The sequence below is a fragment of the Erinaceus europaeus genome, chromosome 8 (assembly GCF_950295315.1).
Source record: "Erinaceus europaeus chromosome 8, mEriEur2.1, whole genome shotgun sequence".
Lineage (NCBI taxonomy): Eukaryota > Metazoa > Chordata > Mammalia > Eulipotyphla > Erinaceidae > Erinaceus > Erinaceus europaeus.
Window position 1 is genome coordinate 74209473 of NC_080169.1, and position 19760 is coordinate 74229232.

Sequence of the window (19760 nt, forward strand, 5' to 3'; positions counted from 1 at the left end):
TTTCTTTTTTTAAATTTTTTTAAATCTTTATTTGTTGGATAGAGACAGTAAAAAATTGAGTGGGAAGGGGGTAATAGAGAGGGAGATAGAGAGACACCTGCAGCAGTGCTTCACCATTTGTAAAGCTTTCCCAGTGCAGGTGGGGACCAGGGCCTCGAACCTGGGTCCTTGAGCACTGTAACATGTGCGCTTAAACAGGTGCACCACCACCTGGCCTCTTGTTATTGACATTTCTAAAGACTTATTTATTTTAATAAGAGAAACCAAAACACCACAGTAGCTATATGTGGTAGTAGGAATTGAAACTGGGGTCCTGGATTTGAAAAGCACATTCTCTATCAGTTGAGGTACTACTTCTACTGCTTTGCTTTGTTAGGAGGGAAAAGGCAACAGAAGAAGAAGAAGAAGAAGAAGAAGAAGAAGAAGAAGAAGAAGAAGAAGAAGAAGAAGAAGAAGAAGAAGAAGAAGAATGAATGAATGAATAGGAGAAGGAGGAGGAGGAGAAAGTGAAGAAGAAGGACAAGGCAAGGCAAGTAGAGCCAAAGCCAGGTGACTCAATATAGGTTAGGGATGTTTATCTCTGGTAGTGTCCAAAACTCTCTGATAGTTGTCTTTTCATTTCTCAATTCAGTTTCAGCACACACAGTTCTGGAGTTAAGTTCAATTCCATTTATCTGTCTCAGGTCACCTTCTCATCCTAGGCCTACTTTGACTTCTTATTGGGACTCTTTGTTGAGAAACAGAGAGGGTGAAGACTTAAGATGATCTCTGAGCTGACCATAGCTGACTCTTGAGTGTCAGATCACAGGGACAGATTAGCAAACAGCACACAGGCTTGCTGTGTTTTGAATCTCCCTTAGTGACCATGAAAGTCTCTTGTTTGATTTCTTGCATGGCAACAAAGCCAAGAGGGCAATAAGAGTGACATCTGGAATAAACTTTGGGTATTATCTAGGATTCATTCTCTACTGAGAACTGTCTGGATGCTTTTACAGAGTTGAACTATCAAATATGCAGCTAGGAGTCATTCTGCTGGTTCTCCTGAAGGTCGGGGCAGGTAGGAACTCCACCTTCCCCCTTTATGACCCACTCAGTTTGCACAATATTATTGTGTGATAGAATTTTTAGGGGAGGGAGTCGGGCGGTAGCATAGTGGTTAAGTGCAGGTGGCACAAAGCACAAGGACCGGCGAGAGGATCCCGGTTCAAGCCCCCGGCTCCCCACCTGCAGGGGAGTCGCTTCACAAGCGGTGAGCAGGTCTGCAGGTGTCTATCTTTCTCCTCCTCCTCTCTGTCTCCTCCTCCATTTCTCTCTGTCCTATCCAACAATGAAGACATCAACAACAACAACAATAATAACTACAATAATAAAACAACAAGGGCAAAAACAAAGGGAAAATGAATAAATAAATATTTTAAAAAAAGAATTTTTAGGGGAGTCTGCTTCTTTGTGGCCTCATCAGCATTGACAAGTGAGAAGATGCAGCATAGGGAGCCTGGAGAGGTCAGGATGGGGCCCCCTATAACGGCTATAACGGAGAAACCTGCATCTAGCCTTCTCTGTCTCTTTGTGCTAACTAGGCTGAGTTGGAATACCTCCTGAGATAGAAAGTGGGAAAAATAATTTTCATCAAAGAGTTCTGTGTTTATGCCAAGTGAGTGGTTAGTGATTAAGTGTATTCTGGCCTGCCTTTGCAGACTTCTGAGGGCATCTTGAGGTTGACAGATCTTCCTGGTTGAAAGCTGAAGTTCTAATGGACTTACTACCTTAGTAGAGGAAACAAGCACACAAAGAAAACTTTTTTAAGGAGAGAGAGAGAGAGAGAGGGAGAGAGAGAGAGAGAGAGAGAGAGAGAGAGAGAGAGAGAGAAATAGATCACAGCAGTGACGCTTCTTTCAGTGCAGCAGGGGCTGGGCTCAAACCTGGGTTGCACACATGGCAAAGCAAACATTATAAAAATGAGATAATTCACCACTCCAAAAAGGCTGCTTTCTAATAGAAGATTACAAGACTCAAATTAGTGCTTCTTACACTCCCTCTCTTTTATTTCAGAGCTTTCAAAATGTGGGGAGATCTTTCTAATCTTGTCAGCTTGGATTATTGAAATTGAGCTTTTTAAATTGAATCTTATTTTCAGATAGGTACTATATGCATAATGTAGAACTCAATCATGTTAAATTTGCAAATTAATTTACAGACAATTTACATCTTTGATGAATTACATAGTAAAACACTTAGAGAAATATCTGGTACATAGTAAATACTTCATAAATCTTTGTGATTATTATGTATTATGCTGAGTCTTTCTATCTAAGAACACAGTTATAGACATTTGTCCAAGTCTTAATTTGTTTTCCCTTGGAGTTTTTTAAGGTTTTCTTCACAGAGGTCATGTGTTCTTACTAGGTTTATTTCTAATAGTTTCTTTTTTGTTTTTTTGCATTTGTAAATAGAGCATTCTGTTTTTGTCTTTTAACTGATTGTTATGTAATGGTTGAACGTCTACCTTATTATTTGTAATTATTTTTCAGTTGAGTCTTATGCATTTTCCAGACATGAACATAATAAATATTTATATTCACCTCCTTCTTTTATCTGATTACTTGGTCTGTACCTCCAAAGTGTGCTTAAAGAATGATTAGAGTAAACGATCCTTTTCTTGCCCCACGTTAAGCATAATGATACCCTATAGTTAGAAATGTTTTATATGTTGAAGGTTTTTATCTTTTTCTTCTCTAAGGTACTTATTTCTAATTTAAAATGGATTTTCAAATCTAATGTTTTTTCAAGGTTCATGAAAATGGATATTTGATTTTCCTTTTGATCTGTTAAGAAGAGAAATAAATAAAAATTGGGTTTCCTAATACTGAATCCATTTCCATTGTGGACTTTTAGCCTTGGAAGAAGGCTGGAGAGGCTGTTAAGATGTGGTTAGCTTTGAGCAGATCAGATGTTGCAGTAAACATCTCAGATTTTCCTACAAGCATAAGCTTCTTAGACTAGAAACATCCTGAGCTAAGTAGTTACACTTATTATCACTGAGGGATGAATGAGATTAAGAAGAACCCTCTGTCTCACATGAAACACTCTGAATTTTACTGTTGGATATGTGAAAAGGAAGTATCTCACAGCTTTGCAAGAAACTCCTGAGTTTTTTCTCTAACTACTACTTCTCTAACTACTACTGATGGAGTCCACCCCCCCCCCCACTCCAATCTTGAACTAGCTTTGTAGGACACTTGTGGAAATGGAAAATGCTATGTTAGTTTATGATAGAAGATAGCATGAATAACAGAAGACAACATATTCATCAACCCCAGCTGTGTGTGCGTGTGTTTTAAGATTTCATTTATTTAATAATGTTAAAGATAGGAGGAGAGAAAGAAAGAACCAGCTACCACTCTGCTGTTGAAGTTGGCTTTGTAACAGATTTGTATCATGTGTTTGCATTTTTGTTCCCTTGGTTCCAAGGTATTAGTGGGTCCTGATCTAAGACTGCTCTGTGTCATGTCATATAGAGAAAAGAGGACACCAAGAGCTAGCACTCTCCAGTTCTCAAACTATAAGGTAGCCTTTAGCTGTGATGCACATTCTTCCTCTCATGTTGCTACACTGTCTTTGTTTTCTGTGATAAGCGATGGATTTGTAAGCCTTATTTTTGCATCCCATGAGTGTTCTTTAGCAATTGAACCCTGATTAATGGCTACATTTGCTGCGATAGAGAGTTAACTAAAGACCCAGAGAAGGAACAAGCCTAAAGTCACACATCAGGGCTCAAACTGAAACAAAGATGCTGACTCCAAATGTCTTGCCCTTGTCCCAAGACTTCCCCAAATTCTCTCACCACCAATTTTGGTTAATTACTAGAGAGAATTAAGAAGTATTCATTGAGCAACAGTCTTGAGAGAGTGCTGCCCTGTGAAACTGGCTTTGTAGCAGATTTGTGTCATGTTTTTGCATTTTTATTCCTTTGGGTTTGTTCTCTTGTATTGTATTTTTGTTCCCTTGTATTGAAAGCAAAGATAAGTTAGAGAAGCTGAACCCCAAAGGGAGAAGATGGCATCACCCCAACTTCCTGTATCACTTCATTGTCTCTGGTTCAGAGGCCCAGAGTGGACAGCTTCCTCCCTAGTAACTGATATTGTTGAGTTATTAATTATTCCTACAGTGACTCCAGGGTGGAAGCCATGTTGGCTCATTTCTGGCAAGTTGGTGGTATTTCTCATTTGGAAATGAGCAAGCACATCATCTATCCAGATCACAATCACAAGCTAGACATTTCAGTGGACTCAGTGACTGATGATAAATCTCTCATGTTTTTTTTTTCCTTTTTCAAAGTGTATGCTTCAAGCAATTTTAATTTGATTCTTAATTAAGATGCATGTGAAAATCAGATTCCATTAATACCTCTCTCTTGCTCTTCAGCACTCAGACCACCGAGGAAAGTTAGGAATATCAGCATTGCAAAGCAATGCCTGGTGTCTTAGGAAGGACCTGCTCCTGTCTCTTAATCTTCCCTCACTCACTAAACTTATCTGTGTGGTAAATGGCTTGAACATTTTTGTGAATGCTGTGTCTTATCAATTGCTCTATTTTAAGGGTCCAAACCAATGGCAAGTATAATACTAGTCACCATTACTGATATTATTGCTATTACTATTGCTATTAATACTACCTATACTTGATTAATAGCAAGGGAGCTGGAGGAACTGAGTATTGCACCAAGTATTGGAAGATCTCAGCTGGGGTACCTGTGTCCCCAGAGTGTTGATAGCTTTTAGGGTTCAGTCTTGTGACATGCAAGCTTACCCTGAAAAGAATAACCATTAGATGAAAATCAGACTGTCATTAGTTAAGAATATTAGCTTAAAGGGCATGTCTGAAGACATGATACACTTTAAAATTTTTTAAAATATTTTATTTATTTTGTGTGGAGACAGAAATTGAGAGGGAAGGGGAGCTAGAGAGGAGGGGGGGGCTGCAGCACTCTACACCACTTGTGAAGCTTCCTCTCTGCAGGTGAGTATAGTCTGTTTTTTTTTTTTCCTTTCCTTTCCTTTTTTTTTTTTGATTTTTTAAAATTTTTATTTATTTATTTATTTATTTAAGAAAAGGAGACATCAACAAAATTGTAGGATGGGGGGGTACAACTCCACACAATTCCTACCACCCAATCTCCATATCCCATCCCCTCCCCAATAGCTTTCCCATTCTCTATCCCTCTGGGAGCATGGACCCAGGGTGGTTGTGGGTTGCAGAAGGTGAAAGGTCTGGCTTCTGTAATTGCTTCCCCACTGAACATGGGCATTGACTGGTCAGTCCATACTCCCAGTCTGCCTCTTTCTTTCCCTAGTAGGGTGAGTCTCTGGGGAAGCAGAGCTCCAGGACACATTGGTGGGGTCTTCAGTCCAGGGAAGCCTAGCCGGCATCCTGATGGCATCTGGAACCTGGTGGCTGAAAAGAGAGTTAACATACAAAGCCAAACAAATTGTTGAGCAATCATGGACCCAAAGGTTGGAATAGTGGACATGAAGTGTTGGGGGGTACTCACTGCAAACTCTAGTGTACTACTGCTTTCAGGTATATATTTGCCCTAGTTTATGGATACATGTGAACATATGCTCTATCTCCTGGAACCTAGTCTATATCTAGGTTTTGGGACTTTGTTAGGAAGTGAACCACCTGGGATGGAATTAGAGAATACTATGAAAGGAAAGGTCTCACATGAGTGATGAAGCTGAAGGGTTGTCGTTCCACACCTGAAGTCTCTGGACACAGTCTGAAGTGAAGCATGCTGGGGTGGCACTCGTTGCGTTGATTAGGTTGTAATCAGCTGATGCAATATTATTTGATAAGAATTGGGGGAAGCATATGGGAAAGTGGGCCCTACCCTAGGGTCTCAGGACTGGGGGAAGTTTAGGCTCTATAGTGGAAATGTGAGGTTCCTGCTGTCTTAAGGTTCAAGAAGACAATGGATAGTTAGTGTTATCATCACATTATTTGGTAATTGGATTAGCTTTGAAAAGTGCCTTTGTTAGACATACAATCAATTTTCCCCCTCTCATATTAATTAGTGATTTATATGACTACAATTTAATAGGTGTGTACATAAACACCATTCCCATCACCAAAAGATTGTGTCCCTTCCCACCCTCCCAACCCCACTCCCACCCCCGCTGGCCCAGGAAGCAGCATGTCCACCCTCCCCCTCACCACAGGGTTTTTACTACACCACTTGTGAAGCTTCCTCTCTGCAGGTGAGTATAGTCTGTTGTTTTTCTTTTCTTTTCCTTTCCTTTTCTTTCTTTCCTTTCCTTTTCTTTCTTTTCTTTTCTTTTCTTTCCTTTTCTTTCTTCTTCTCCTTTTTTTTTTAATTGCTGCTACCAGGGTTGTCACTGGGGGTTAGCACCTGCATGATTTCACCATTCCCAGTGACTTTTATTTTGACAGGTTGATAGGGAGAGGGAGAGAGATAGTTGAGAAAGAAGGAGCAGGAGAGAGAGAGGGAGAGAGAGAGAGAGAGATATTGAGAGAGAGAGCCTGTAGCATGGTTCCAGCAGTTGTGAAGACCCTCACCTTCCTGCTCCCCCTCCTACCACAGGTAGGAACCAGAGCCTTGAACCTGGGTGCTTGTGCATGAGAATGTGTACATTCTATTGGGTAAGCTATAACACAGCCAGCCCTCATACAGTCTGTTTTTGTCCACTTATGGAGAATGTCCAACATAAATTCCTTGAAGGGCACTGGGCATATACATTTCTCCTTCCAAAAATCTCCCTCTCTCTCTCTCTCTCTCTCTCTCTTTCTCTCTCTCTCTCTACCATTCAAAACATGACCACTCAAGGAGGACCACTGCAGCTCCATAGCACAAGGGAGCTTCAGAGAGTTATGCAAAGATCCTGTCCTGGGGTTGACAGACTGGGACTTTCCCAGTATTGATCTTCAATCCCAGGGCTTATTGAAGTTGCAGTTAACACAACAAAAGCAAAAGAGGGGTCGGGTTAAGCATATATGGCAGGAAGCACAAAGACCAGTGTAAGGATACTGGTTTGAGCCCCTGGATCCCCACCTGCAGGGGTGGTTGCTTCACAAATGGTGAAGCAGGTTTGCAGGTGTCTAACTTTCTCTCCCCCTCTTTGTCTTCCCCTCCTCTCTCCTTTTCTCTCTGTCCTATCCAACAACAACAACATCAATAACAATAATAACAAGAGCAACAAGGGTAAAAAAATGGGGGAAAAATGACCTTTGGGAGTAGTGGAGTCTCAGTTCTCAGTGCTGGCATCGAGCCCCAGCAATAACCCTGGAGGCATAAAAAAAAAAAAAAAGCAAAAGATATGGTTCAGCAAGGCAAACCAGGAATCCTCAACTGTGAACATTTGGTGAGCTCATCTTCTCCCCATTTTCCTAAAGAGGCAGCGAGGCTAGTAACCCTGATAATCTACCTGTTGAGGGCAAAATTATATGAAACCCTGAGGCTCAACAAGTTTTCCATAGTCTAGTACAACTTTTACCACATTGAAGGAAGCTTTGTGCTATGGTCTTTTTTACTCTACCTCTCTATCAGAAGAAAAAAAAAATTAATCCCACTAGAGTGATTAATTATTTTGCTCATTTTTGTTGTTTGTTTGTTTTTATTTTTAATTTTATCACAGCACTGCTCCACTCTGATTTATGGTAGAGTGGGGGATTAAACCTGAATGTCTTTTGCATACCCAATATGCAATCTTGCCCCACCCTTGACTTTGCTCATTATGAAAAGTTACTTGAGGGCAACTTTTGGCCTCTACTCCTAGCATACTATTTTGCTTCTGATTTTTATCACCAAATGCTGTGATATTAAAGTCGATTTTAATAGATTTAAAAAAATATCTATTTGCATTCACCTCACCCAAGATCCTCAGCTGTTTTGATATTTCCAAGTCCTTACACAGTCCTTGTCCATAAAATCGGATCATTCTGTGAGGAAAGAAAACTTTTGCATAATGCATTGAAGACTATAACCTGAATAAAATTATCTTAGATTCACAAAAGCAGATATCAATAGATGTGCTTATATTTCACTTTTCCCCTACACTTCTGTGCTTCTCTTTCCCCTTATATTTGAAATAAAAACATTATCTTACAAAAGTAGCATTTTTTCATCACTTGTTTGTTTCTAAAAATTTTACATCTTTCTGTAGGAGAGATCCTTTCAGTGTTCTTCAAGATGCTAAGGGGTAGGGATGGGAGGTGGGGGTGCAGATGACAAGATTAGGAAATTGGCAGAATAGTAAGACTTTAGTTTGGAACTTGGCTTTATTATTTATCAATTACTGTATGACTTTCAGCTCAGTTCCCTCATCTGTAAAATGATGAGGAGTGGGCGAGAAGAAATGATTTTGTATTATGTACTTGATTGGACAGTGGAATAAATAGTATATGTTTCCAAAGCTGCTATACATAACAAAATTGCTACAAGCTGAATGCCTTGAAAAAAATCAATCCTTCTTTCTTTCTTTCTTCCTTCCTTTCTTTCTTTCTTTCTTTCTTTCTTTCTTTCTTTCTTTCTTTCGTTTTCTTTGAAGTCATAAGGGACACCAGATAAAGTCATATGGCTGTAGGTGACTTAGGGTGAATAAGGTCCTGGGGGCACTGAAAGTAAGTCAGCAGACTAACTTAAGAGAGAAATACATTTATTAGGGTCAAACAAGTCATAGAGTGGGCAGGTCATGGTGGAAAATTTAACCACTAGCATAGTGTTGGAATTAGAGAATTATTTATGAATAGACACCAAAAGTAAACAGAAAGATATAAAGGCATGAGATGAAAATACCACACTGTTTATTCCCCCCACCCCAGCCCAAATCAGTGGCAGTCTTAGACAATCGGGGCAGCATTAAGAGAGAAGGAATCAAGAAACATGGGCTTAATTTAAAGTTTTGCAGCCTGGCTCCAGTTGTCCATGGTTGGTCAATCCAAATTTTATACAGTGTTTTATAAATTACACATTTGGGAGGTCATTGGTAACACAGAAGTTCCTGGGAAATGTAGTTTTTAGACTGTGATTCTCAGGTCCATATCATTAGTCAGATAATTATTAATTTTATGCTGTAGTGGTTCAGGAGATCAGAGTCTAGAATGAAGGTGTTGGCAGAGTTGGTTCCTTCTGGAGGCTCTGAGGGAGATTCCGTTTCAGGTTTACTTTTTTTCTTCTCGATATCCCTTGGTTTGTAGCCACACCATTGTAATTTTTTTTTTTTCCTCTAGGGTTATCACTGGGGCTTGGTGCCCGCACTAGAAATCCACCACTCCTGGAGGCTATTTTTCCCCATTGTTGCCTTTGTTGTTTATCATTGTCATTATTATTGTTGTTGTTGGATAGGACAGAGAGAAATAGAGAGAGGAGGGGAAGACAGAGAGGGGGAGAGAAAGACACCTGCAGACCTGCTTCACCACCTGTGAAGTGACTCCCTGCAGGTGGGGGGCCCAGGGTTCAAACCAGGATCCCTGAGCTGGTTCTTGCGCTTCACACCATGAGCACTTAATCCACTGTGCTATTGCCGACCCCCATTGCAGTTTTTGTCTCTATCAAGTGTGATCATGTTCTATGTGTTTCTCTATGTCTTGTTCTCTTCTTAGAAGCACATCAGTCCTAGGATGAGAACCCACCTTGATCCAGTGTGCCTTTTGTTCAGTTTATATCATTACATCTATAAAGATTCTTTTTCTAAATAAGATACATTCTGAGGTTCTGGGTAGGCATGAATTGGAGAGGGATACACTATGCAGCCATTAGTATGTGATCATGGAAGAAAATGACTATTACTTTCCTCTATACAACCATACACCAAAGAGACCTTAGGAATTCTTAAAGTTTTCCTGGAATAAATGTACTTTCTCTTAAACTGGTCAAACTCCCTCACTGTAATGCAACCCAAGGCAGTCCACATATCTGCCTGTTTTGGGGGAGGTGGGGGAGGGGAAGATGGCCAACACTCACTTCTCCCCATTCCAAAAGTTTGTCACACATTTTCTTAGCAAAGTATTGCAGGGAGAACATGATTATCAGGTATAGTAAACTTTTTATTAGAGAACATTCCCATGTTAGGGCACAAGAGAGAGAGAGAGAAAGAGAGAGAGAGAGAGAGAGAAGAGAGACTTTCATTGTGGTGGTCACATGGTGATCCGGGCAGAGAAAGCTGAAAGGTTCAGCCTTTAAAACCAAATCCCCACTTCCACCTTCTAAAGTCACACCTGTAACCACTTCTATTTTCTGGGTGATACCTTCTCCCTCAACATGCCTTGAACCTTGAATGTCCTTCTCTGTGAAACAAAGATAATCTACCAGCTAACATGTGCTAACTGAGTCCCTGTAGAACATTCATCACATATAGTAATCAGAAATAATTTTCTGGGAGTCAGGTGATAGCGCAGTGGGTTAAGTGCACATGGTGTAAAGTGCAAGGACTGGTTAGGATCCCGGTTTGAACCCCCAGCTCCCTACCTGCAGGGGAGTCACTTCACAGGCAGTGAAGCAGGTCTGCAGGTGTCTCTCTGTCTCTCTTCCTCTCTGTCTCCCCCTTCTCTCTCAATTTCTCTCTGTCTCTATCCAATAACAAATAAAAAAAATTTTAAAAAGGAAAGAATTGTCTGTGATATTACTATTACATGTGGGGAGCCCTACCATGACTTTGGAGCTCTCTAGCCATGCATACTCAATACTCTGATGACCTTGTGAATCAAATACTGTCACAGAGAAGGAAAATAAACTAGTGTAGATGACCAGGCCTTTGCATAAAAAAAGATCTCATGGATCAATGGGGCTTTCAAGAGACACCTTGTCTCCTATGGTATCATACTCCTCGTGGCCTGACTTTTCACAAAGGCAGGGACAAAACAGAAGGGAAAGAGAGAGACTTGAGGAACGCAGAAGCTTGATACACACAACAGAAGCAGATTTCATGGTCTTTGAGTGGTTGTTGTTTTCTTGGTTCCCAGAATATCTCACATTCCAGCTCTTGGCAGGGATGTTCTTTCTTGAGAAGTGACCCAGTTCCATTGTTGCCCGGAGCTATGAGTTGAATCTATAGAACAGACTGTTAAACCCCTGTTTCCAGCATGAAGCTTTGTGTTCATGTAATTCCACATCCTTTTTATACCCTCAGGGGGAGAGGCACTGCACCTAATCCACTTACCTGCTACAGCCAACATAGCAGAGAATTCTCCATCTAAGACTCCTGTGCACGCATTTGCTGTAAATTTGTCATTGTCACTTTCACCTCTGACCTCAGGGTTCCCCTGGATAATCAACTCAAGTCCCCTGACTAAAGCCTTCAGGGTGAACTCACTGTCAGTCACCAACTTTGAGGTAAGCACCATCTTATTGCCTGTGAGAGATGTCCACACAGAAAGTTGGGGCGGTGGGACTCTAGAGAGGTGATCACTTCCCTCTCTTCTCATAAAACTCATAAAGTCCTGTTTGGCACCAATTTGTGTTGCTTAAATCCCATTAAGTGCACATTATGTTCAGTTCGTTACAAGAAAAGTCATCTTGTCAATGCTGGTCACCCCACAAGATTATCAGGTATCAGCCAAGCTGATGGCAGCAAAACACTTTGGGTGAGATAGTTTAGGGATTGATCTCCTTAGCAACCAGATCCTGGTAAATTAGCCTGGTGGTTCTGTTGAGGGGGAGCTGACTGGGACCAACTACCAATTCACTCCCATGGGGGTTGGTTATACATGGGACTCACTGAAAAAAAATTACAAGATAGACTCCATGCTTGGTATACAAATTCCAAACTTCTTTCCTTGCATTTGTGAGGTAGCAGTAGTGCAGAAGTAAATTAAAGTAAAGGAAAAGCTGGGAGGAGGGGGGAGGGAGGGGAGGGGATTGACTACCACAGTCAGGGCCTGAAAACAGAGAATCAAGGCCTCCCCCTGTGGCTGTCTCCTTGTAAGCCTTATCAATGTCACTCTTGGGCCAGCTTCCCATTGGTCTGCTGAAACTGCCAGGTGTGGTAACCTTATTAGAATTCCTCCCATAATGTTCAAAGTACCTTCTTGTGCTTTCAAGACCTGTCCCACTCCCACTTCCCATGGAATTTCCCCTCTGGCATGGGGAACAAGTGTGTAGATGTGGTGCAGCAAAGTGTTTGCGTTTCTCAGAGCTGGTTCTCCCTGTCGCTGTCCCTATCCTGACCCCAGCAACAGTTGTGTTCATCTGTGAATCTGTCACTTTCCAGAAGGAAATCAATAAGGGGTCTTGTTTAATACGACAAAATATACCTTTATAGATTTTAAAATTAGTGAGACCTTAATTCATTTTAATTTTTTTTCATATTTTATTAGAGAGAGAGAGAAGGAGATAGAGAGATTTTGATTAGAGCTCTACCCAGCTCTGACTTACGGTGGTGCAGTTAACCTCAGAGTCTCAGGTATAAAAATCTTTTGCATAAGCATTATGCTATCTCCACAGCCCAGAACATAGCTTTAATAAAATATAAGCCTCAATGTCCCACCCTAATGTATGAATATTTCCTTCAGCACAATTCAGGCCCATTAATTCACCTTCAACAGCCGTGCTGCCCTACTCTGGTTTCTAGTTTGCCCTTTGGAAGAAAAAAATTGTCACTTCCTCTTAGGTCAAATCTTCTCATAGTTTGCTTCTCATTGGTAACTTTAGGTTGGCTGGTCATCAGTTTACATTGTGGATTGTTCTAGTTTTCCTGAAGGCCATGGGCTTAGCTCAGGGTTTTCTTCTAAAAAGGCAGCATTCCTGGATATAGTTATCTCACAGTAGAGGATACGTTGAAATGTAGAGCAGCTGTGGTCTTACTGCAGTAGAGCCAGGGACATAAAAGAAAGGAGAAAGGAGGGGGTTAAGAAAGTATTGGGGACCCAGTGTGCAAAGGTGGAGGAAGATTTCAGTTGGTGGGGATGGTGTGTAGACACCATCATGGGAAGATAAGAAACTGTATGTATGTGATAATGACTGTCCAGGGCTGAGGAGGCAACATGATTATGCAAAAGACTCTCATGCCCGAGGTTCCATGTTCAATCCCCAATACCACCTTAAACCAGAGTTGAGCAGTGTTCTGATCTCTCTCTTTCTCTTCTTCCCTCTCTCATTCAAATAAAATAAGTAAATATTTTTAAAATTATTGGCTTGCAAGGTTTTATCCCCCTCCCAATAAAGTGATTAGAAAAGGGTTGTAACATCTAAATGCAATGAATGAAACTGCTTCAGATATAGAGACCTATAAAAAAAATTAGGGCAAGAACAAGGGCAACAAAATGGGAAAAAATGGCCACCAGGAGTAGTAGATTCTTAGTGCAGAGGCCCAGCAATAACCCTGGAGGCAAAAAAAAAAAAAAGAATTAGGATGGTAGACAAAATGTGGGTGAGGAGTATAAGCATTTGACTGTCAAATTGAACCAGTGTAAGTTCCACTAAAGGAAGTGGAGCCTTACTCTACTAAATCAGTGTTAGACTTTGCCCTGTGATTTGATTTGAAAAATATATGAGCAGAAACAACTGCATACAGTTTTCAAGCTGAGAACTTGAGATAAACTGCATGTTTCTCATGTTTCTCTCTTACACTCCAGAGACCTTTTAAAGATGTATTCTGAGTTCAGGAGTCTGGACCTACTTATACTTGAGTATTTCCCATTTCTCCCCTCCCCTTCCTAAACTGGCATACGACTCTTGCTGTTATCATCAGTCCTGCTGACGATCTTGCTGGCCATTGGTTGGACTTTCTGCTGCCATTTTGGAGGCTCAGCCTGTGTGATCTGGTCTCAGTTGTTTCCTTTGAGTATACTCTGGACTTTTTTTTTCTTTAAATAGACACCAAGGTTATTGCAAGGGAAAGAATCCACTGCTCTGGGTGGCTATTTTTTCCTTTTGTTTTGGTTTTTGATAACACAGAAAGAAACTGAGAGAGGAAGGTAAAATGGAGGGGGACCTGTAGCCTTGCTTCACAGTTCACGAAGCTTAGCCCCCTGCAGGTGGAGACTGGATTTTTCTCCCCTTTTGCTGCCCTTGTTGTTTTTATTGTTGTTCTTATTGCTGTCATTGTTGGATAGGACAGAAAGAAATCGAGAGAGGAGGAGAAAACAGAGAGGGGAGAGAAAGACACCTGCAGACCTGCTTCACCGCTTGTGAGGGAACCCGTCTGCAGGTGGGGAGCCGGGGCTGGAACCAGGATCCTTGAGTTGATTCTTGAGCTTCACTCCATGTGTGCTTAACCTGCTGTGCCACCACCCAGCCCCTGACACTGGATTTTTTAACCCTGATTCTTGCACATAGCAATGTATTTGCTCCATAGGGTGCACGGCCACCTAGCCCCTAAAAGTTCTTTTTTTTTATTGATTCAGTTTGTTGTCATTCTGGGTTGATGATGATTAATGATTTAATAACTGCAAAATTATCAGATTTCAGGAAAATAGTTTCATACCACACTCACTACCAAAGGCTTATTATGCCCCTCTTCTGCTGCCCTGCCTCCCTTACTCTTTTTTCACAGTCAGAGACAGGTGGTTGCTTTTTATTCCCCCAGCACACCTTTTTTTTTCTTTGAAAGTTTGTACATTTTAATGATCTAGAGTACACACACAACTCAACTTTTACAGAGGGAGAGAAAGAAAGGCAACATGGTACTGAAGCTTTCCCCCCAATGCAGTAGTGACTGGGCTTGAACCTGGGTCATGCACCTGACAAAGCACTGCTAAGACTCACTAAGGGAACTTTTACAAAATGTCTGTGTGCGGGGCACAAGCTAGCTCACCTGGAAGAATGATTTACCAGCCTAGTAACCCAAGCTGGAGCCCAGCTCCCACCACACTGAGAAAATTTCAGTGCTGTGGTGTCTTTCCCTCTCTTATTTTCTCTCTTATTTATTTATTTAGTTATTTATTTATTTATTTATTTATTATTAGATAGATACAGAGAAAAAAATCGAAGTGGCAGGAGAGAGGGAGAGACAGCTGCAGCCCTACTTCATTCACCACTTGTGAAGCTTTCCCTCTGTAGGTGGGGACCAGGGGCTTGAGCCTGGGTCCTTGTGCACTGTAGTGTACATTTAACCAGGTGCACCACCACCTGGCCCCTCTCTGCCCTGCCCCTTTTTGTGAAAAAGTTGGGATAGTGAAGCTCTGGCCATTATTATAATAATAAATAAATAAAAGTGTGCTTGTAATTGAGGAACTAGCTTAGCTGGTAGCATGCAGGACTTAACACCTGATGTTTGCAGTTTGAGCCTTGGCACTGTATATGTCAGACTAGTTCTTTGGCTTAGCTTCCATACTCTGTCTCTGGCCTCTCTCTCTCAATTTTTTTATCTGCTATGAAGCAAATAAAATAAATCTTTGAGAGTTCTTCTAAGATATGGGGATGGTACATAGCTGGGTTCCAGGGCTGACCTGTAAACCTATCTTTTTTAGGTTGAGCCTGGGGAACCTGGTAGTCTCAGCACCACAGGCATGGGTTTCTGGACTGTATGGAGCTCACATTCTGGCTGTCTTTACCCCCATGTCCAGTGTATATTGCTGGGCCCCAGAAGCTGATTCTATGACTTGGCTATCCTATCTACCAGCTTTCTTGGCCTCTGTCTTGTCTTTTAACAACTTCTGTCATTCTTCTTTTTTTTTTATTTATTTAAGAAAGGATTAATTAACAAAACCATAGGGTAGGAGGGGTACAACACCACACAGTTCCCACCACGCAATCTCCATATTCCACCCCCTTCCCTGATAGCTTTCCCATCTTCCATCCCTCTGGGAGCATGGACCCAGGGTCATTGTGGGTTGCAGAAGGTAGAAGGTCTGGCTTCTGTAATTGCTTCCCCGCTGAACATGGGCATTGACTGGTTGGTCCATATTCCCAGTCTGCCTCTCTCTTTCCCTAATAGGGTGTGTCTCGGGGGAAGCTGAGCTCCAGGACACATTGGTGGGGTCTTCAATCCAGGGAAGCCTGGCCAGCATCCTTATGGCATCTGGAACCTGGTGACTGAAAAAGAGAGTTAACATACAAAGCCAAACAAATTGTTGAGCAATCATGGACCCAAAGCTTGGAATAGTGGAGAGGAAGTGTTAGGGAGGTACTCACTGCAAACTCTAGTGTACTTCTGCTTTCAGGTATATATTTTGCAGTAGTTTATAGATACGTGTGAACATATGCTCTCTCTCACAGAAACTGGTGTATATCTAGGTTTTGGGACTTTGTTAGAAAGTGAACCACCTGAGATGAAATTAGAGTATACTATGAAAGGAAAGGTCTCACCCGAGTAATGAAGCTGAAGGGTTGTCATTCCACACGTGAAGTCTCTGGACACAGTCTGAAGTGAAGCATGTTGAGGTGGCAATCATTGCGTTGGTTAGGTTGTGATCAGTGGATGCAATATTATTTGATATGGATTGGGAGAAGCATATGGGAAAGTGGGCCCTATCCAAGGGTTCCAGGACTGGGGGAAGTAGGGGATCTTAGTGGAGATGTGAGGTTCCTGCTGTCTTAGGGTTCAAAAAGACAATCAGTAGTTAATGTTATCATCACATTATTTGTTAATTGGGTTAACTTTGAAAAGTCCTTTTGTTCTGGTTTGCTGTACAGTACCCAGTATCTTGTATATAGCTGTGCTATTGGATGCTTCTAATCTACTTGGTCTAGGCTTTTGAGAGAGTCTGCATATCAAATACACAGCCTATATATTAAAAAGATTCAGTTTGTGTTTTGAAAAACTTTGAGACATACAATTGATTTCCCCCCTCTCATATTAATTAACTAGTGATTTATATGTCTACATTTTACTTTTAGACTCCACTGCTGAGATTTCTGGAGGCAGGAGGCGGGGCTAGGGGACAGGACTGGGAGGCAGAGTAGAAGATTCATATTAACAATGATTTCTTTCCCCAGAGCACTGCCCAGCGCTGGCTTATGGTGGTACTAGGAATTGAACCTGAGACCTTTGGTGTAATAAGATGACAAGCCTCACAATTCACATTCATGGAACACTTACCACATGCCAGGAATTTCTCCTGAGCATTTCATAAGCTTGAATTGAATGCTTTCTTAACACTAAAAAGTGGTGTAGTAGTAGGAGGAGTAGGAGTAGGAGTAGGAGTAGGAGTAGGAGTAGGAGTAGGAGTAGGAGTAGGAGTAGAAGTAGGAGCAGGAGTAATATTTGCATGTTAAATTTGGGGAAACTTTGGCAGAGAGATTGAGCCAAGTGGGTACATTTACATAGCTGACTTGAGACTTGAGGCCAGGCAGCTGGGCCCAGTACTCACAATTCTACCCCATCTCAGTTCTCTTCCCTCCCTCTACCTCACTGTGCTGGCTCATTGCTCCTATAGGGAGATGCCAAAGTACCCATCAGTGACATGGGGCTGGTAGTTGGTTGGGGGTTTCCCCTGGGGCAGTCCCTAGAAGACAGTTCTGAGTAGTCAGGGGGAGTTGCACTCTAAACAAGGGGTGGGTGGGTGTTGCTTTGGTCCTGAGGTCTGGCCTGCTGCCTATTCTCACCTAGTCTGACTCCCCATTTTTCCATCTTCTTTCACAAGCATGGTAAACTCTGCAAATTTTATTCTGCCTTGTCTAGAACAAGCTCAAACTTAATCTGCCTAAAACCAAACTTAACTGTTTTTGTTTATTTTGTTTTGTTGCCAAAACTCTGCAGCCAGCTTGCTTGAACCAAAATAAAGGTTCTACCTCTTCCATCTATGACCTGGGGAATGTCCTCTCCTCTTGGCCAAAGTCTTTTCAGATGTGGGATGGTAGTGGTGGGGGGAGTTTTGCCAACCTGCATTTGTTGTAATAATTAAATAATATAACTGGGTTGGTAGACCACTCACTTAGTAGAGCACGGTTCACATTTATAGAGCATTTACCATGTGCTGGAAATTTCACAAACATGAGGGCTGGGTTTGAGCCCCCCAGTCACTACATGGGAGCATCATAAAAGGAGAATCTTTATGTACTGTGGTTTCCCTCCTTCACTTTCTCCCTTCCTCTCTTTCCCTTCATCTGGGAAAAAGAAAAAATAATAAAATCCACTGAGAGTGGTGGAATCCTGTAGGCAGAAAGCCACAACAAAACCTTGGCAGCAGTAAATAAATAAATTAATAACCTGACAAGAAGCTAGTGCAGAAACACTTCATAAATGCTGGTAACAGCAAAAACAATTTTTCTGTTGTTCCTTTGGTCTCTAGATGTAGTATTTTTGAAATCTTTCACTGTTCTATTTTCTTCTTCCAAAGTAACAGAGCTATTTCCCAAGGAAAAGGGATTGTTGTAGATAATTTGGTCAAGGGTCTGTTCAAACGTGGGGTTCAGGAAAGGACCCCAGACTTAGCAGGAAACTAGGATGTATCAGGAAACAGAGCAGATGGCCCTGAAAGAAGAGGCTGCTCTTGGGGACATTGATTTACAGAATGATTTTGACCACCTAGTGACCATCAAAGCCAGCATTTGCTGAATGCTTCTATAGTCTGAGACAATAATACCTGAGTATTCCACAGATTAGCTCATTTGACAGTCTCAACCACCCAGCAAAGGAGATGACGTTATTGTCCCTACTACACAGATTGAAACGTGGAGATACAGACAGGGTATGAAACGGGGATACTGGAATTTGGAGTCAACCAGCTTGACTCCAGTGTCTCTCCACTTTGTATTTAGATAGAGACATGGGAGGGGGCAAAGAGAGTGGGAGCCTTCTTTAACTAAACACTGCTCACAATACCCCTCACCCCAGTTTCCTAAAATATCGTGATTGGACTCTTTTATAATACTGTGAACTAGTAAATTAGGATAAGAATTAGGTATCTAACTAAATCCAGGGGAAATAAAAGTCAGGGACAGGTAACACAAAGTTCCCTAGGTTGTTTAGAACCTCAACAGGGAAAATAGAATTGGGTTTAGATCTTTCTTAGAGAATACAAAATGCCTTACTGCCTTCTCCCAGCCCCATAAAGAACCAGAAGTTTCATACCTGAGGGCTTTTGTGAGTTCCCAAAGGCCTCTGCATCTTCTGAGAACTCCATGACCTCCATAAACTGGAGGCAAGGATGCGTCTGCACATGTCAGAGGTCGTAGTAGAATGACTCCTCTTATCCTCAGGAGGGTGCTCTCACCATGGCTCTAAGTGGACAACTGTCTAGATTCAAGTGGTGTTTCTCTGACCCTGGTTCATGGTATTCTCTCATATCTCCACATCACTTGTAATGTGGAGGACAAGTTTCTGACAGTAGATGAGTACGTAGCAAAGCATGTACATGCATGTGCTTGTGTGTGCTCAGGCACACACATATTGTTGGAAGTAAAGATTATTTCTTATTTATGCAAATATGTCCTTCTTCTCTTGCTTATTCTTGGATGTGTTCTTGGCATCCCAATAAGACCATACATATTAGAGTGGAGAGATGAATCAGGGTATCATTAATAGCAATACCAGAAAAGTGCAGCATCTTTAGCCTGAAGATGAGAGAATCCAGAGGCAAGGTAGTGGTACACCCTGTAGAAGACAAGTTACCATGTGCTAGGACCCAGGGTTCAAGCCCCTGGTCTTCACCTGTAGGAGAAAGATTCATCTTTTACCCTCTAACTCTCTCTCTCTCTCTCTCTCTCTCTCTCTCTCTCTCATAAAAAGTGGCTACTGGGAGTAGTGGAGTCATTGTACAGGATATATATATCCCAGAGATTTGGAGTACTAGGTTTTTTCAACTTTCAGGCTTTCCACCTCCAGCTAATGGAACCAGGATAACTTCTGAATACGTTTCTTCTC

At 41.6% G+C, this 19760-nt stretch overlaps 1 protein-coding gene across 1 annotated transcript in view; it reads left to right on the top strand.

Moving 5' to 3' along the window:
- The first annotated feature begins 999 nt into the window (after positions 1–999).
- Positions 1000–19760, top strand: part of CDHR3 (cadherin related family member 3) — an 80177-nt gene continuing 61416 nt past the window's right edge. Inside the window, exons 1-2 of the mRNA XM_007526979.2 lie at positions 1000–1057; positions 11145–11347. Of these exons, the coding sequence (XP_007527041.2) occupies positions 1012–1057; positions 11145–11347 (249 nt within the window). The 5' untranslated portion in view covers positions 1000–1011. The remainder of the gene's footprint in view (positions 1058–11144; positions 11348–19760) is intronic.